General features: G+C 34.5%; 1 protein-coding gene across 1 annotated transcript in view; it reads left to right on the plus strand.

Moving 5' to 3' along the window:
* Nucleotides 1-17,559, plus strand: part of GRIK2 (glutamate ionotropic receptor kainate type subunit 2) — a 373,275-nt gene that overhangs the window by 187,309 nt on the left and 168,407 nt on the right. The window contains exons 7-9 of the mRNA XM_074150299.1: nucleotides 4,627-4,770; nucleotides 6,038-6,145; nucleotides 16,281-16,394. Of these exons, the coding sequence (XP_074006400.1) occupies nucleotides 4,627-4,770; nucleotides 6,038-6,145; nucleotides 16,281-16,394 (366 nt within the window). The remainder of the gene's footprint in view (nucleotides 1-4,626; nucleotides 4,771-6,037; nucleotides 6,146-16,280; nucleotides 16,395-17,559) is intronic.

Raw genomic sequence — 17,559 nt, forward strand, 5'->3', positions numbered from 1 at the left:
AAGCTGAAGACCATATTTCTTCACAGATTTTTATTAGTAATAAATTTAATTGAGGAGAAAAACAATCACATTAGTTTAATTTAACATTTAATTGAAAACCTGAGGGTTTTTTCATGCTTTCAAGCTGGTTTTAATCATCTGTATTTGAGTAATTGAAAGTTCTTCCAGATCATGCCTATGGAACAGTTCCTTTTTTTTTTTTTTTTTTTAAATTGTAGATTACAGAGGACTATAATTTGGCATAATAAAAGTTGAAATATGATTTTTTCTGTTTAAGAAGTTCACTATTTCTGATATAGCTCATGAAGAAACAGAATTAGCTAGCAGTCCTCCATCTTAAATTAATATTAAACCTGATTTCATGATAAAAATTATGTTTTTGAAAAATTGAAACACATATTTTTGCAATTTAGAGATAGTTTTGGAGCACTGAGATATGAACCAGAGAGGAGATGTTTATTGCTACATGAAATCCTCATACAGTTTAAAGGAGGCAAATGGAAATGTCATACAAAAACATTGCTGTGCAAATAAGGTGCACACACAAGTCATGATTCGATGTCATTAAATGCAGAATCTGCAATTGTTTTTAATGTTTATTAGTTAATTAGGCACAGGTATTCCAAAAGCAGTTAGCACATTTGTTGAGTCAGATATCGAAGGACATCAATGATCTCTAATGTACTGTAAGTCTGAAGATGGTTATGAAGACCATGATTCTTCTGTTCTGTTAGGCTTGCTTGGATTTTATCTATATGTCAGTGTGAGCCCTTTCTCTCACTTTTTTGAAAGGTCATAAGATACAGACCTAGATCTCGGGTTGCAGCTGTAGTGCATAAACAGCCCACTTGGTTTCAGGATTTTCAGCTGATTCTTGTCTAACCTGCCACCAATGCTGAAAGTCACTAAAAATCATGCCTTTTGTATGTCATAAGAAAGGGCAGAAAGACTTTGCAGGGGAGTTTGTCAGTTCCATTATGTGGGGAAGATTTCTTCTTGGCTGAGATCCTGGCTATAGTGGGTTTCTTCTTCATCAGCTTTGCCCACATAGGTTTGAAACCAGTAAAAAACACTACCCTGCCAACTTCCTTGCCCCAGCTCCAAGCCCCCAAAACTCCCGACAACATTGATTAACCAGGACAAGCAAGAATGTGACAAAAATCACAGCATCTGTCTACTAGAGCCTGTCACATGCCTTTGACATCTCTGGGTGCAGTTGAGAAGAAAAAGACCACCTCTTACTCTGAGGAGGCCCGGGAAGAAATATTAAACTCTGTCTCTGATAATAGAGAGGACTCTTTTTCTACCTTCTTTTTACTGAGTCTAGCTCCACCAGAGCCCTTTCACAGTGAGATTAGAGTACTTGCATGGAATTTGTTAGACAGTATTTAGCAAGTAATTTAGCAAGACTCAAAAGTAATTATACAGAAACACATGTAAAAAATAGAGGCAAACACAACACCCACAGTAAGACAGGAGGTAAAGGAAGGCCAGAACAGTATTGAGAAGAAATGCGTAGTATCCAACTAAGTTTGGGATGAAAATCAAACACAGATTGGTGCTTTCTCTCTATTTGAAATGTATTGTGACTGAAATCACATCTCTGATTGAGCTGTTACCTCTGAGTGATAACAGCTTTCTTGTTACTTGACAGAGTCAACTGAAAAACAGACTTGTGGTCACAGATATCTGTCACCTCGCTTCTTAATCACCTAACTCAATCTCCTTTTATTTCAATTTGATGAAAAATTTTTGTAGCTTCTGAAGTTATAGAATTTTTTTTATTTTTTAGTTGTAGAAATACGAATGACAGTATCATGAGCAGTATTTTAGACAGGTTTATCTGTATCCAAGCCAGTCATGATAAATACTAGGTAGGATTGTGAAACCAAAAATCCCTACGACCCATGGTTCAGAAACTGTGCCAAGATCTCATTATGAAATACAACATAATTCTTAAAAGTTTTATATAAATTGACTAGAACAGTACTAATCTCATTTTTCAATAAGATTATTTTCTTGTATTATGCGTGCTTCAGTGAATGGAAGCATTGCAGCAGGTTTCTGTCTGAAATTCAGGAACCATTGCTTCTCCTGAAGTTTCTACCTCTTCTTCCTTCCAGACTACTAATCTCTGTTTAGATAAAATAAAAAATCCTAAAAATTTAATTAGGGACATTTCCACCCTGGTTCCCAAACAGTCTCTTGCTGAAACGTGCAGTACTTCCTGTACAAACCATGGTTCCAAAAGGGTGGTTTAAGGAATAGAAAGTGTTATGGACAAAGGGCAGAGAGACATAAAGCTTAGCAAGCCTAATGAATGAGGATGCAGAGCTAGGCCAACAGCTATCAATTCCTACTGTCTGTCAGAGGAAAGGTGAAGTGACCAACAAAGAGGAAAGCCCAACCTGCAAATTCAAGTATATACTTTATATCTTTTCCTGACTTCTGTGCTGTTTATTTCTCTTGCAGCAAAATCAATAATTGTACCCAGTGAGAGGAGTGCAATATTAAATCACTAAACCAATATATTTTTGAGTATACGGTTCTATCTGTCTTTATTCAGTACAAACATTTAAGCCTACATTTAACTTTAATCTTCCTATAGAGGGTGGATTGTGGAATCTCATCCTGTGTAAATAAGGGATTTATCCTGTAGCATCTAAAAGTCAAATAGGGCACTCAACTTTTAGCTAGTGATTAGTATATGTTGTGTGCATTTAAAAGAAGCATATTCTGATTTAGTTCTATTTCCAGTTAATTGATATTAATCAGTCAAATATGAAGAATATTATCAGAATTTGAATTACTTCTAAACCTGAAATGGCTTTTTTAGTGCTTCCACTGGAGTTGACAGTCTTGTCATCCTACAGGTTTACAGCTCAGTGGCTTATAGAATCTGACAAAAAGCCATGTTGCTCTGCATCTGGTATAATGTCCTTTTGATTCCTGCTGATGAGTCTTATCAGTTCTGTGTCCAAATTTATATCTAATTGATCAGTTAATGCTGTTTTTGAACTTCTGGCTGTTTCTTAATGGGCTGCTTTTGCTAAAGTCTCACAGCAATTTCCATTTTCCTTCCCTGGTGCAAGGACTACTTTGCAGTTTTAGAAGTGAAACTGATTAAAAAAAAAAAAAAAAAAAGTTTGCATTTCTAAGCCAGAATAATCTGTTGTACTTATTGTATAATTTATTTTAAAAAACTGTTGTCTAGACTCCAACTACTGCCAAGTAATGCTTCTAGAATATTAAGCTTTGTATGACGCTTACTCAGCATGTCATTCCAACTTTTGGGTATATCGCTGCCTCCTTGTCAAATATCAGCTTGCCTTAAAAGCACTTTAATGCCTTGAAGATAATGAACAATTTGGCAGCAAAAATATTTTCTGACTGATTTGGAGCCCCTGCATAAACTACTTGGTGCCTGAGATCATTGAAACCTATTATACTGGCTATTTTAAAATTAGGATTTATTTCGTTTGAATTTTGAAATCTCTGCTTTGGAGAGCCATTTAAAAGTAAACATATATTTTCACCTTTAACAGTAGCTTATGGGCTATAATGGTAGAGCATTTTTGCATTTTTATGTTTAGTTTTGTCATAAAGAGCCTTGGGATGCATTTGCATGAAAGGCACTATATAAGCTCATTTCGTATTGCATTGTATTGTATTGTGACAAGTGCAATAATCTCCAGGTTTCCTATCCATTAAAGAACTAATTTCACAGCTCACTAATTATGTGAATGAGAAGGGGAAATAGGTCGTTTTTCTCTAAGGTATACTGAGCAGATGGCATGGCATTCATTTCCACCAGCTGAATCTAAGGTCCTCTCTTGCTTTTGGTTCCAAGGCTTGCCTCCGTTTATCAAATAGAGCAGGAGAGAGATGTCAGTTTCTTGTAAAGCATGACAGCATGTACCGAGAGGCTGTCTCTGTTCTTTGCTAATACAACATTAGGTAGCACATACCAGATCTAAATAGCCTATTTATTGTGGGTGGGACATGAAAAACATTAAAATGAATGTGCATTTTAACGCAATTCTAATTTGCCTCTGATTTATAGAAGATTTCGGTTAGGTCTGTCCTAGGGATTTAAACTGATACCCATAAAAGTTATTAATCATCAGTTGAATACCTTTGGGACTGTATCTAGTCTGTAATTTCAAAACAGAAAAAACATTATTTCCTTGGCCCGTGCACTTTCCTTCATAGGTAAGATTTTGCTACCTTGCTAATCTTTTGTTTTTTCTTCTTTGGCTTCTCTCATGGAAATAACTAACCTGAATCAAACACACATAAGTGTGTGATTTATATAGCCCCCAAATATACTGCTGTTTTAAAGTAACTTTAGTAATCAGAGAAACCACTGTTCCCCTGTGATCCTGGAAAGTTGGTACTTGGGCCCTTATTTCGCCATTATAAAGATAAAAGCTGAAACTGAAGATCCTGACACAACTGATGTAGGACTTAGCAACAGGGCTGCATTTTAAAGTGCTACAAAAGAAATCAGATCATTTTCTCCCTTCAACATAATAAATAGTGCTATTTTTTTTGTTTCCTTCTCTCACTGCTGTTCTGTCACATTTTTGTTTTGTGTTGATGGTTCTGATTTTGTTTTAATTTCAGACGGATGCAGCACTAATGTATGATGCAGTTCATGTGGTGTCAGTGGCTGTCCAGCAGTTCCCACAGATGACTGTCAGTTCACTACAGTGTAATCGCCACAAACCGTGGCGCTTTGGGACCCGCTTTATGAGTCTCATTAAGGAGGTAAGCCCACTAATAAAGTATCCTGCTTCATTACTTTCATTTCTCCTGACTCCCATTTTCTTTTGTTCCCACTCTACTTGAATTCTGCCTTTTTTTTTTTTTTTTTTCAGTAGATGGGAATCTCTCAGCTTGTTATGTGTAAAGAGTTTAGCAGGCAAGACAGCATTTTTATTTGAAAGGGGGTTTTCCTGAGGTATTAGTTGGAACAAAGAAATATAAAAGGGTGAAATAACTGCATTCTAATTAAAACTTCTGTTCGTAGGTAATGGGGGGAAAGAGGGGATGACACACATTTGTCACATAAAATCCCAAACCCCTGAAGCCCCAAATCATAGACTGACTATGAAAAATTCAGCAAATAAATATTGGCATAAGTTCAAACTTCAAGAATGAAGTTTACTCCCTGGTTTTAATTTTTATTTTACTATGGTAAATTATTATATGTGGCCTTGCTGTCCTAGTATACTGTTTAGATACTGACTTAAAGTAAAACTAGGAGTTTTAAGGTGCTAAAGTGAACACTGTAAAGTATTCAAATCTCTTGTACTGTAAGTGACTCCTAATACAATATTTCTCATTCTAGATATCCAAAATACTATGATAAAGAGAACTATTTATAATGGAATATTTTCCTGGTTTTAATATTGGTTCCTCTTAGGATGATAATTTTGTTTTTTACATTGTCTCCTCTACTTTGGTATAGTTTCAGAACTAGGTGGACTTTAAGTTATAAAAAAAAAATGAGGATATTGCACTTTATTAAAAGTAAGGTATCATCTTTGGAAGACTGGCTCAGTGACCTCAATTTTTGCTATCTCAGTGTGGTTTCATCATCTTGCAAAAGCAAACCTTTATTTGAGTGAAAATTCCTGGCATAAAAATGAACTCCAGCATTTATGAAAGAGATTGGTGCTTGGGGGGAATGAGGGGGGATGGGGCATGAAGGGAAGCAGAAGGGGAAATGTGTGTATGAATGATACATAGAGGAATGAAAACATAACAGCCTTTTGTCTCATTTAGTAAGAAGAGTCTATTAGCTAACATGGAAAGTTGTTTAAAAAACTGTCTGTGAAGACTGAAGAAAGGTTGATTTAATTAGCAATAAGTGAATACAAAATATTTTTTAAAAAAATCAACCACAAGGTAAATTATTTAGATAGAATAAATAATTAATGTTCCCACATTGGCAGAAGTAAAATTTGTTTTTTTGGGAAAAAAAAAGGAAGAGGTAATTATTTATAGAAACTGTTTTTTTCTTTCTCCATAGGCCCACTGGGAAGGCCTCACAGGCAGGATAACTTTCAACAAAACCAATGGCTTAAGGACAGATTTTGACTTAGATGTTATCAGCCTCAAGGAAGAAGGTCTTGAAAAGGTGTGTAAGAAGTTTACCTCCAAAGTGATGGGAAACAAAACAAAAACCCACCCCTAAAACCAGTAGCATTTTCAATAACTTTTCATGTGTTACATAAAACAATACACCTGTTCTCAACCTGATATCTAATTTTCAAAGTCTTCTCGTAAAAGCTGTATCTTGATGTATGACAGTTAGTGGCCTCTTAACTGTGTGCTTCTAGCCACATTCTTAGATTCAAGAGGACTGAGGAAGAGTGAATAGCTGGAGCTGGAGTCATGCATTAATATACTTTGTCTTCAATCTATATTTAGTTTAGTTTTAGTTGTGATTCCAATCCCATTGCCTGTTCTCATGTGTGAGCCTGTAGGTATGTGTATTTGTATTTTCTTTACATTTTACTAATTCAGGAAGAATTACCCCAAACAGAATGAAATAAAATAGCTTCATTTTGGCAATTTTATATGTTTTGAGAGGGAAATTAGATTATCTTCTTGGAATATGAGGTTTCAATCTGTAAGTGCTACTGAGAAATTAAGAACAGGTAGCCTTGACAGGTTTGTCTGTCTTCTGACATGAATTTTTCTTGTACCAAAGGATTGAGAAATTCCCTTTCTGTGTAGCCTGATATTGTCTATATTTGGACTAAAGGCCTTGAGAACCACATGTAGATATTTAGCCTGCTTACATGAGACCATGATGATCTGAAATCAGAGCATCTTCCCTCTCCTCTCCATCCACCTTGCCAGGGAGAGGCAATGCAGGAAGATGCATTGTCTCATATTGTTGTGATCAGCAGACAATGGTTTTGCAATTTGCATCTGCATTGTAGTTTACATTTAGCTGTGGCATTCAGTGTTCTCTAAGTGCTATGTTTTCCTTCATCTTCAGATAAAGTTTTATCAGCTTTTGCCCCAAGGTAATATTGTGGCCACAAATAAAAAGAGAAATTAAGGGAAGGCACCATACTGCAGAGTTGCATTTCGTTTCTTCTATAAACCATTTAATGGAGAAGCTAGAATAAACAACATGTTTCTTAAACCCCCCCCCCCCCAGTACTAGTTTTGGAATGTTAATGTTCTTTTACTAGGAAGATTATAACAAAAGTTCAGAAGCCATGAGCTTGCTTTGAAACACTTACATAGGTAATAACATTTTTGAAAATGTCCAGTGTCAAACCTGTCATTAAAGGACAAAACTGATAAACACTGATAGTAAAGAGTCTTCCTATGAAGTATTCCATGAAGTATTCCTCTGGAAACCTAAGGGGGAAAAAGGTATATAGTAGTGATTATATTTGAAAAGCAGATTAGTTTTGTGTATGAGTAGAATAAGTGCAATGCAACCTGTCCTCCTTACTGGAAACAGAAATTTAAGAATTGATGACATGGGAATAGCTAAATAAGTCAGTAGTGGCTGAAGAGTCACTGAAGTGATAACTGTTGAAAATGAGAAAAGGAAGTCTCTGTAATCTAGGATGGCTTTAGGAACATTGGGTGGCATTTGAGAACCATCAAGCAACATGACTTTTCTGGAAAATAAAATCTTTACTGTGTACTTAATTTCTTTTCAGGCAGAAATGCAAAATAATTAAAGAAATACAGACAGTGTAATATATTCGTCTTTTAATGCCATATGTGATACTATTTCACAATGCTATTGAAAAAAAGATTTGGCTTTGTTACAAAATTTTCTGTGTGGACTGGAAATTCTCTGAGAGAACATTTGTGGAAAATATTGCACAATAGATGTGCAGTGGGCTAAAGGAATGGTATCTTCCATCTTGATCTGTGTTATGTCTGTTTTTATTTCACCATTGGTATTGATATGAAGGTAGAAACACAAAAGCATGTTAATTTAGTTCTCAGTTGAGATATGTTAGGAGATATGTACTCCACTGAAAAGATAAAAATAAAAAGGTCTACTGAGACAAGAAATATGGGAAGAAAATAAAAGTCAACAGGAAATACAGCACTCTAAAAGACATAATAGAAAAAAAAGAACTTGGGAAACAGTAATAATGAAAGATATGTTAGAGACAACAGAAATAGTTGTAAAAGGATATGGATATTTAAAAACAACCACCATATGCTTGAGCTCTGTATACGGAAGTTCACAGAAAAGGAAGATAGTTTTATTACCTTCATGACTCATGCTGGCCATGTGATAAAGGGTTGTGATAATATCAGTTTTTCATCAAATGTGCTGAATATCTTTGGAAAGAGCAGTAAGAATTAGTTACTGTGTATTAGAAAAGTTTAGGAGCCAGGAAAACGTTAGCAAAGAATGATGAGAAATGCTACACAGATTCAAAGATAAGCAAAAGCAGAATAGTTTCTGTAGGGTGTGGTGATATGAGATCAGAAAAAGGAAAATTAACTTCTATGCACGTTAGATTGAATTGCTTAGTAAATATTTAGAAAGTATAGGACATTTTCCTAAGAAAGAGAAATCAGTGCTGACAAATAGATGTTTTTCTCTGAAGAAAACTGTTGTCCTGAAAGAATTCAAAACCCATTCTTCTTGAATAGAGGGTGAATCATTGAACACTAGAGCAGGACACTTCCTAGTAGAGAGAGTATGTTTTGGCCAGTCCTTTTAAATAAAAGAGCTGTCTCAAAGGGTTTTTTTATTCCCCACAAGATTGTCATCTGTTAAAGCTATGATGAATCCCTCTGCCTTTTCTCTGTCTTTTCCCTCCCTCCCTCCCTTCACTTGTGCACTCCATCTCTCTGCATCACACTCTTTCTTCCTGCTTTCTGCTGCTCTCTCCTCCTTTCCCTTCCCTCTTTTCATCCCTCTTTTTTTCCCTTTCTTTCTCCCTTCCCCTTTCTCTGTTTGCCTTGTCATCTAATCCTTGACTACTTGTCCCTCTTCATCTCTTTGCTCTTTCCATCCCCTTTCTCTCTATTTTCTTCTTTCTGCAGAAGCCTTTCCTCCATCTTTGTCCTTATCTTGTTCCCAACATCCTTCCCAAACTGCCATCTTGTCAAGTTAGAATTCCTGAGCAGTTTTGTTTTATTTATTTATTCATTTGTTTTGTGGGACGAAAGAAGATTGGGGCATGGGAATTATATGTGCCATATAGTGTGGGTCATGTTTTGATACTGTAAATAGCTGTTATTTCATCTAACCTCTTTCCAAATATGGGGGAATAATTTTTTATGTGAAGGCCAACAGTTCAACCCAACAATTAGAGCTGTAATCTGCAATGTTTTTGTGACAAAATGAGATATCTTAAGGAGAAAAATATTTCTGGAGGGGAGAGAAGAATTATTGTGAGGTGTTTCTAGAAGACTTATTTTTTTCAGATTTTGGAAAAAAATGTCCTAGATAAATTGTCTGGTTTGTATAATGGGAAATTACCTAAATCATGTATTTTAAGTGCGGTGCTGAAGTCAGTGACAACAGAAAAATTTCTCATTGATTTAAAAAAGATGCCATGTGTGATCTCAGATTTTACATAAGCTACCTGTTCCTGAAACTCTTGAATGAGGTGATAATCAAGCATCAATCAATATGAAGTATGTGTTTCCAAATAAAAACTCATGTCTGACAAAAATGATAGCTTCTTGTAAGATGAGAATGATAAAATTAATAGATGATTGGAGTGCTGCTAATGTAATGTACAACAAAATTTGATGACAGTAAGTCTGGACACACTGAAACTATTTATGGTTAAGCATAATGAAAATCCCAAACTGTGGCAGTCCGGTATAAGAAGCAAATTATCATTTAAATTACAAGCAGTCAGTATATACACTGAAGCTGCATCACGAGGAAAATTATTTTCTACTCCAGGGAGATAATAAATACCTGAATTTAATACCACTTTTGAGATAAAAATGTGTCACTTAAGAAGAATCACATTTGTTGAAAAGAGATGTTAACAACTGTCTTGAAATATTGCTCAGGAACCTACACACAGGATCCATATAAATGACACAAAATGAGTTTTGATTTGTTGTCCAGTATATTAATGTAAGAGCTTGTTTTATTTAGTATCTTTATTAATGACCAGGAAAAAATAAGTGGCTTAAACAGAGGATTTTGTAAAAGAGAAAAAAAGAAAGTTAGATAATCTATGGAAGCCAGAAGTATTGATATTAACATGATATTTGGCAAAGGCAGCAAACATATTAGTATTTCTGAAGAAAACAAAATAAATGAAGCAATTCCCAAATGGGAAATACATAAATAGGAAGAAATAATGTTACTTACACTGGAGTATAAATAATTGTTTTCTTGATATAATCACCACTACTAATAACTACCCTACAAAGCATAATAAAGAAAAGATGGTAAACTGTAGACACATTTGTCAATTCTTTGGGGGTTGAATACAGCTCTGATTTTGGCTATATAGTTAGACAGTTGGTACCACTGCAGAAGGGCAATGATCCTTTCTAATACAATGCTTGTGGCACTTCACTATGAGTAGCATGTACAGTTTTGGTTGACTCAGAGCCAAAAGAAGTTACTCTTCTTAGGAGAGTTTTGAAGGAAATTAGCAACAAAGAATACTCGTGTTCTTATATTTGTAAAGATAAACTGCTTTTTCTCTAACATGCTTAAAAATGCTACTTTAATCTGTTGGATTTTTGTTGATAAAATCTCATGAGACTGATGCTTAGTAAACTACTCTAGAGTATATGTAAACTCAGAAATTTTAAGTTTCAGGAGTGTGCAATACTTCTTTTTTTTGGGGGTGTGTGGTGAATTATTGTACCGATTTTGGCTGGGATAGAGTTAAATGTCTTCATAGTGGCTGTATGGGGCTATGTTTTGGATTTGTACTGAAAATAACATTGACAACACAGGGATGTTTTAGTTATTGCTGAGCTATGCTTACATGGCGTCAAGGCCTTTTCTGTTCCTCAGACTGCCCTGCCAGTGAGTAGGCTGGGGGTGCGCAAAAAGTTGGGAGGGGACACAGCTGGGACAGCTGACCCCAACCGATGAAAGGGGTATCCCAGGCCATATGACGTTGTGCTCAGCAATAAAACTGCAGGGTGGAGGTTGGCAGGGGCTGCTGTTGTTTGGGCACTAGCTGGTCAGCAGCCATTTGGTGGCGAGAAATTGTTTTCTTTTCTTTTGCATCACTGTTTTTTCTTGGGTTTTATTTTCCTCTCCCTTTGTTGTTTCCCCCCATCATTTCCCCCCGTCTTACAGTGTGTGTGTATATATATATGTGTATATATTTTAGTTATTAAACTGTCTTTATCTTAACCCACGAGTTTTCTCACTTTTATGCTTCCAATTCTCACCCCATCCCAGTGTGGGGTAAGTGAGCCAGTAGCTGTGTGGTGCGTAATTGCTGGCCGGGGTTAAGTCCAATTATATTACATTAGTCTTGATAAGGGTAGTAGCTTTGAAGAAAGTCTGGGTGTTACTAAGAAGAGACTACAAATTTGATATTTTTTTTTGAAATAACTTGCTGAATTGTTATTGGCCTAAGTAGAAGCAGGTTTTTGCTATACGACAATTTGCATTTTTATTTTAAAGAGGGTACATGTGCTTTAGACATACTGTAAGAGATAAACAGATTCATGCAGTATCTTTGAAAATAAATGGCATAAGAGGTGGATACCACTTCTTATATTACTGTTAAATTTACATAACTATGTCTAAATATTCAGCTGTGAACTTTTTATTTGTATGCAAGCTTAATTTATACTGCAATCTGTAAAAATTGCCAAGTCAGAATATGTCTTTTGAATTACATATATGCTTAACTTCATAGATCAACTCAGAAATGGATTATGTTAGTGATTAATAATCTTGAAAAGAAGATAATTTTGAGAAGGCTTGAGAAGCTTTATGTCCTTATTCTGTTAGCAAATGTATTGCTAAATGTCACAAAAATCCATCTACTATTTCCAGAAGAGACTAGTGACTTTGAGCTGAAGTCCAATATAGCTTTCTTCTCAAATTGCTGAGCAGACTATTTACATTTTATGCAAAGAATTACTGTAATCAGCACTCTCCATCCTAGATAAAGGTCCAAGAATGTATTGTAATTATCTGTAATTATTCTACTGTATGAACCTATTAAATTTTTAAAAAATATTGTACATATTAACTGTGCTTAGTTTTCAGTATTCAGAATTCGAGTTATTATTCATTCTGATTTATCAGGTCTGATATTTTTACTTAGTTTTTATTATTTGGTAAGTACTTTTTTCTAGAGTATTATTCATTCACAAATAATGCCAATTGCATTTTACTGTGAAATTAAATTAATATTTTTGGAAAGAAGCACAATTGTACTGATCTTTTTTTGGAGACCAAATAAACAAAATACTTGAATCCAAAAGAATTGAAATAATTTTAAATTTGTGTGAACATTAGCCAAACTTCAGTATTTGCTGAATTCTGTCCTTTAGTAATGACACTGATTATTTTTAAACACTTCTGGTGAGATTTAGTTTTGAAACTATGCTATTGAACTATTGAGTAGTAAATATTGTGAAGATTATTTAAGAGGGTTTTTTTTAAGTGGCATGGGATTGATTTACCATTTGGAAACCTCAGGGTGCACCTGCCTAAAGCTGGATGGCAAACTTTTCTTGTGATGCGGAAGAAAAGAATCTCTAGATTAATCTAGTCCAGTATTCTGTATCTGAAAGTTGCCAGTTGCAGAAATCTAGGGAAGAATATAAGAAAATGCCATATTGTAGTACTCCACCAGAACACTCCCAGAAACTCCACTTAGTAAAGTCTAACGGGATAGTGTCCTCACAGACCCAGGTAATTTTCTAGTAAATACAGAACTCTGAAAATATTATGACTCTACTATCAGAGTTTAAGCACATATTTCCTAGTTTTTCCTTTTTATCTACCTGTCTCAGTGGTTATAATCTCCAATGAAAGGAAAAAGATGAATCTGCTGTTAATTTCCTATAAGTAAGATGTCTGTCAGTATCACAAACATGTATTTTTCGTTTGGATTATGGGTTTAGAACTTGTTCCATACTGTTGCCATACAGTTACATTGCATTGCCACCATTGTCTTAGATCAGATGATGCAAATTAATTAAGAGACTGCAAATTACTTGAAAGTTTTTTTCTGGAAACTGTTTTATTAAAAAAAATAACGAAATAACCCAACTGAAAAATAGAGTATTGTGGTTTATCAAAGCAACAATAGAAGAATGAAAGCGTCTGTCCAAACTTTCTGCAAGACTGTAGTAACCTGATAGTTACATAATAGTTAAATACATGGAAGCTTGGATGCAATTTTTAAATTATCACTCAAGTGTAGTTAGGAAATTGTATTCCATGTCCTTGAGGAGCACCCCAATTGCCACATTACAGAATAAGCTATGGTATTCGATAATGAGTCTTTTAGTAGCTCTTGGAATTGTTTCATCTTGAATAAGCTGATTCTGACTACGCTAATTGTTGTATCTCAGAGATTCTTTGTCTCAATGTGGAGCACAATGTCACCTTCATGGGAACACCCAGTTTGGATCCTGCGCTATGGATAATAAGTGTTAACACGTTCAAACATGCATGCTTACTCCAGAATAGTCTAGCCATTCATTTAGGGGACTTGAATGGAAGAAGAGGTGGTCAAGGGTTTGACAGCCTCCCTGTGACTGTGTTTACTGTGTGAACATTCTCTCTAAGGTGTATATTAGAATATGAGTTTATTTCACCTCTTAGGAAAACTTGAAAGTTTGTGGGAAATAAATGTAATGCAGTGTAAGTAAATTGCAAGTTGTTTGAATTGCAGTTATATGTAGTAGAGTACCTTGATTTACTTTTTCTATGTTTTTGCCATTTTAACTTTTCTACTGAAAACACATTAGCAATTCTACTCTTTTTAAAAGGCTACTTTAAAATTCAAACACTGTGCTTAAGTAAATAGAAAAGAATGAATTTGCTGCACTGTTTATGCTTAGTTTTCTCTAGAAGCAGCAGCTTTGAGAAGATGTTTGTGTGATTTGGGAGCTATACATATCAATGGTATATAAGAAACTGTGGCATAAATTGTTGAGTTTGAGCTCATTAATAGAAATATTGCAAAGAACATCTAATTTGGAACATCTGACTTTTGTTCCATTTCTTAGATTTTTGATTCACAAACGTACCAGTACAAGTACAATTAACCTGATTTAGACAAATAATGTGATAATTTATCAAGACAGATGTTTCCTTTTAAAGCAATGTTGTTGATAGTTCTTAGAAGTTTAGATGGATATAGGTAAATAAACCCCAAATTCTAACAGTTGATGACTATTCATTTGCTTGTGGCTGTGGCTATGTCAAAAAGTAGGGGCATAAGTATTTTAATTAGCAATGTGTTAGCTTTTCATAAGATAAATTTGAATTATGAACTTGAATTAAGTATATGATTTAATGAATTTAAGATTTTAAATTGATCGAATACAGTGATGGTGTTCCCTCAGAAATTTTTGTGCTAGTTTTGTACCTGAAGTTGAATCTCATAGAGGAGATTAGTGCAGCTTCAATTATGGGATGAAACAGCAGGAACAGGGTCAAGTTGAGTATTGAAATAGTATTAAAAGAGTAAATGAAGAAAATTTTTTTTGGTAGTAAGCTTTGGTTTCAAGACTTTGAAATGTTGTGTTAGATGTTGTTTTCCAATTGTGTTTCTGAGACACACAGGTTCCCCTTCCCTTCCTAATTCTTTTGCCAGTTTACAAGGCACTGAATGGCCAAAATTCAAGAATCACAGCCATTTAAAGGAGTGAATTCTTGGAACTGAGTGTTATGCAAACAAGAAAGATAAAATATTGATTTGTGTGGAACAGAAAATTGTAGAAAAAGAGAACAAATTTGTCTTTTCTCTGTTACAGCTTCTGCTGATTCATACTCCGCTGTATTCTCAGTTTTAGAAATGAAACTCTCTTTGTTTATCCCATAACGAACTGCATCTTGCACTTACTTGGCAGCCGTACTGCAACAAATCACTTAAAAGTCTATGAACAGTTTCTCAGGAATCAGTTTGCAAGACTTAAAAAAAAAATAAATAGCTGTGTGTTTTTATGAACAGGTTGCCCAGGGAGGCTGTGGATGCCCCATCCCTGGAAGTATTCAAGGCCAGGCTGGACGAGGCTTTGAGCAACCTGCTCTAGTGGAGGTGTCCCTGCCCATGGCAGGGGGGTTGGAACTCGATGATCTTTAAGGTCCCTTCCAACTCTAACCATTCTATGATTCTATGATCTATGCAAACATACATATATGTATATTCACAATCAAACCTCACAGAATGTTTTAATTACAGTCTAGATTTCATTTTAAAATATCTTTACCTTATTTTATAGATATTGCTTAGCATTTCAAATGACATTTAAAATGCTTTTTAATAACAATCAAGAAACGTTTCTGGTTTTTTTTTTTTTTTTTCATTTTTTATTTGGTTTCTTTAGACAGTGGAGTAATACAAATATTCTGTACAAATATTCTGATGTCTAAAGATAGTTGTATTTACTGCTTACCCATTTTAGTTGTATGGTGATGAAATTACAGATAAATGATGTAATCGTAATCCCCATTGCTTATTACTTAGTATCTGACACTGTCCTTGAACCTTAAAGCATAACCCTGGACCTCTTTACTTATATAAAACTCCTTTTGACTTTACTGGAATAAGAATTTCAAGGCACAAAATGTCAAAAGATCTATGTACTGAACATTTATCTGTAAATCAGTTAAGTTATTACACTTAAACTATTTTCAGTCTTCTCTATTTTCCCAAAAACATCTTTTTGCTCTGCTGTTCTCTCTGAACACAAAAAATCGTTCATCCTTCTGTAGAGACAATGCGCTCTGCTCTGCAAATGAATTTCCACCTAACTATTAAGTTATTTTCAGATTTGGTTTACCTTGAAGAATGAACATTAAATGGAAAATTAAGCATTCAGAGTAGCTTCAGACATTCTGTGCATTATTTTTCCACTTTAAGTCACACTTCACAAAACCCACTTTGAGGTATTGTGAATCATATTTTAAACAAGCAGACTTTGAATGCAATGACAGAGAATAATGGAACAGAGTTTAATAATAAATATTAGCAGTCTTTTTTTTTTTTTTTTTTCCCTGTAGCAATCTGTTTTTCCTTATTGTGTTCTGTAGATGCTGAAATGTAACTAATGGACAATTTACACAGTGATTTACTGCTTTATAGGTTGGAACTTGGGATCCATTGAGTGGCCTTAACATGACAGAGAGTCAGAAAGGAAAACCAGCAAACATCACAGATTCCCTGTCCAATCGCTCTTTAATTGTTACCACCATCTTGGTAAGCAGTTTTATTTGCATTTCCAGAAATACAGTTGTACAGGAAAGCTAATAGAATATGGTGTACTAATTACAACAGTAATGAACAGTCTGTAGTATACGTTACGGTTACTTAGAAATTACTGTGTCATGAATGACACAGTCATGAATGTTAAGCTAGTCATGGACATTTACTCTCACCTAAATTGTAAGTAAATTATCCCAATTTTAGAGTTATGTCAGTTGATCAGTAATTTCACTTTCCTTATTCTTGGCTAAAATGTTTGGTTTCTTCACAAAGCTGTTGAGTTCAGCACCGTATGAGGGGACAAAAAGTGTTTGTTTAAAAAAAAGGTTGGCTATTAGCCTGGCGATTTTAGCGAGCAAAATTTATGGCTTTCATTTGCTAATCTAACACTATGATATTACCTCTAAAGAAAGTATAAAGTATTTAACGTTTTTGCCATCATTGTTATTACTTGACCATTAAGTTGAATTTTTTAATCATACAGAAATTGAACTGAGATATCATTTGTGCTAGATCAGAAGTAACTTCTTTTTCATTGCCAATTTTGACAAATTCACAGTGGTGAATGAGGTATTTTTTACTTATAATTGCATATATTTAGTTATGTAAAAATAAAAGTTCACTAATTTCCATATCATAGTCTTGAAATAGTAATTTTAATTTCAACACAAATGAAAAACTTTCCAGAAGTGTGTGTTTCTGCTGTGTTTGTCTGCTGCCACCATTATCATGAATTTGTAGGTATCAAAAAAATAATTTGCTTCCAAAGTTTTGTTCTTTAATAAGAAGTTTTTACCTACCAACATATATTTTGACATTTCAAGCTAGAATGAATTTTCATAGGTACAAATACCAGTGTGCTTTCTAACCTTTTATGTAACATAAGCCGTATAATTTCCTCCAGCCAGTAACTTTTTGGTTATTTATAAAGTCTGTTTTTATTTGACGATTCACATATTATAGAAAGTCTTCTGAAATCTTTTGTTTCATTTATCCCACTAATTGAAAAATACATACCTGATACATAATTGGAACATGGCTGACTTGCTTTCAGATGTAAGTTCTTGTTATGCTAAGAACAGCACGCTTTTACCACAACTTTCTCTTGTGCTATTAATCACAGTTTATAAACATATAATGTCTTGGGTATCCTTTTTAT

This window comes from Numenius arquata, chromosome 7, assembly GCF_964106895.1.
Source record: "Numenius arquata chromosome 7, bNumArq3.hap1.1, whole genome shotgun sequence".
Classification (NCBI taxonomy): domain Eukaryota; kingdom Metazoa; phylum Chordata; class Aves; order Charadriiformes; family Scolopacidae; genus Numenius; species Numenius arquata.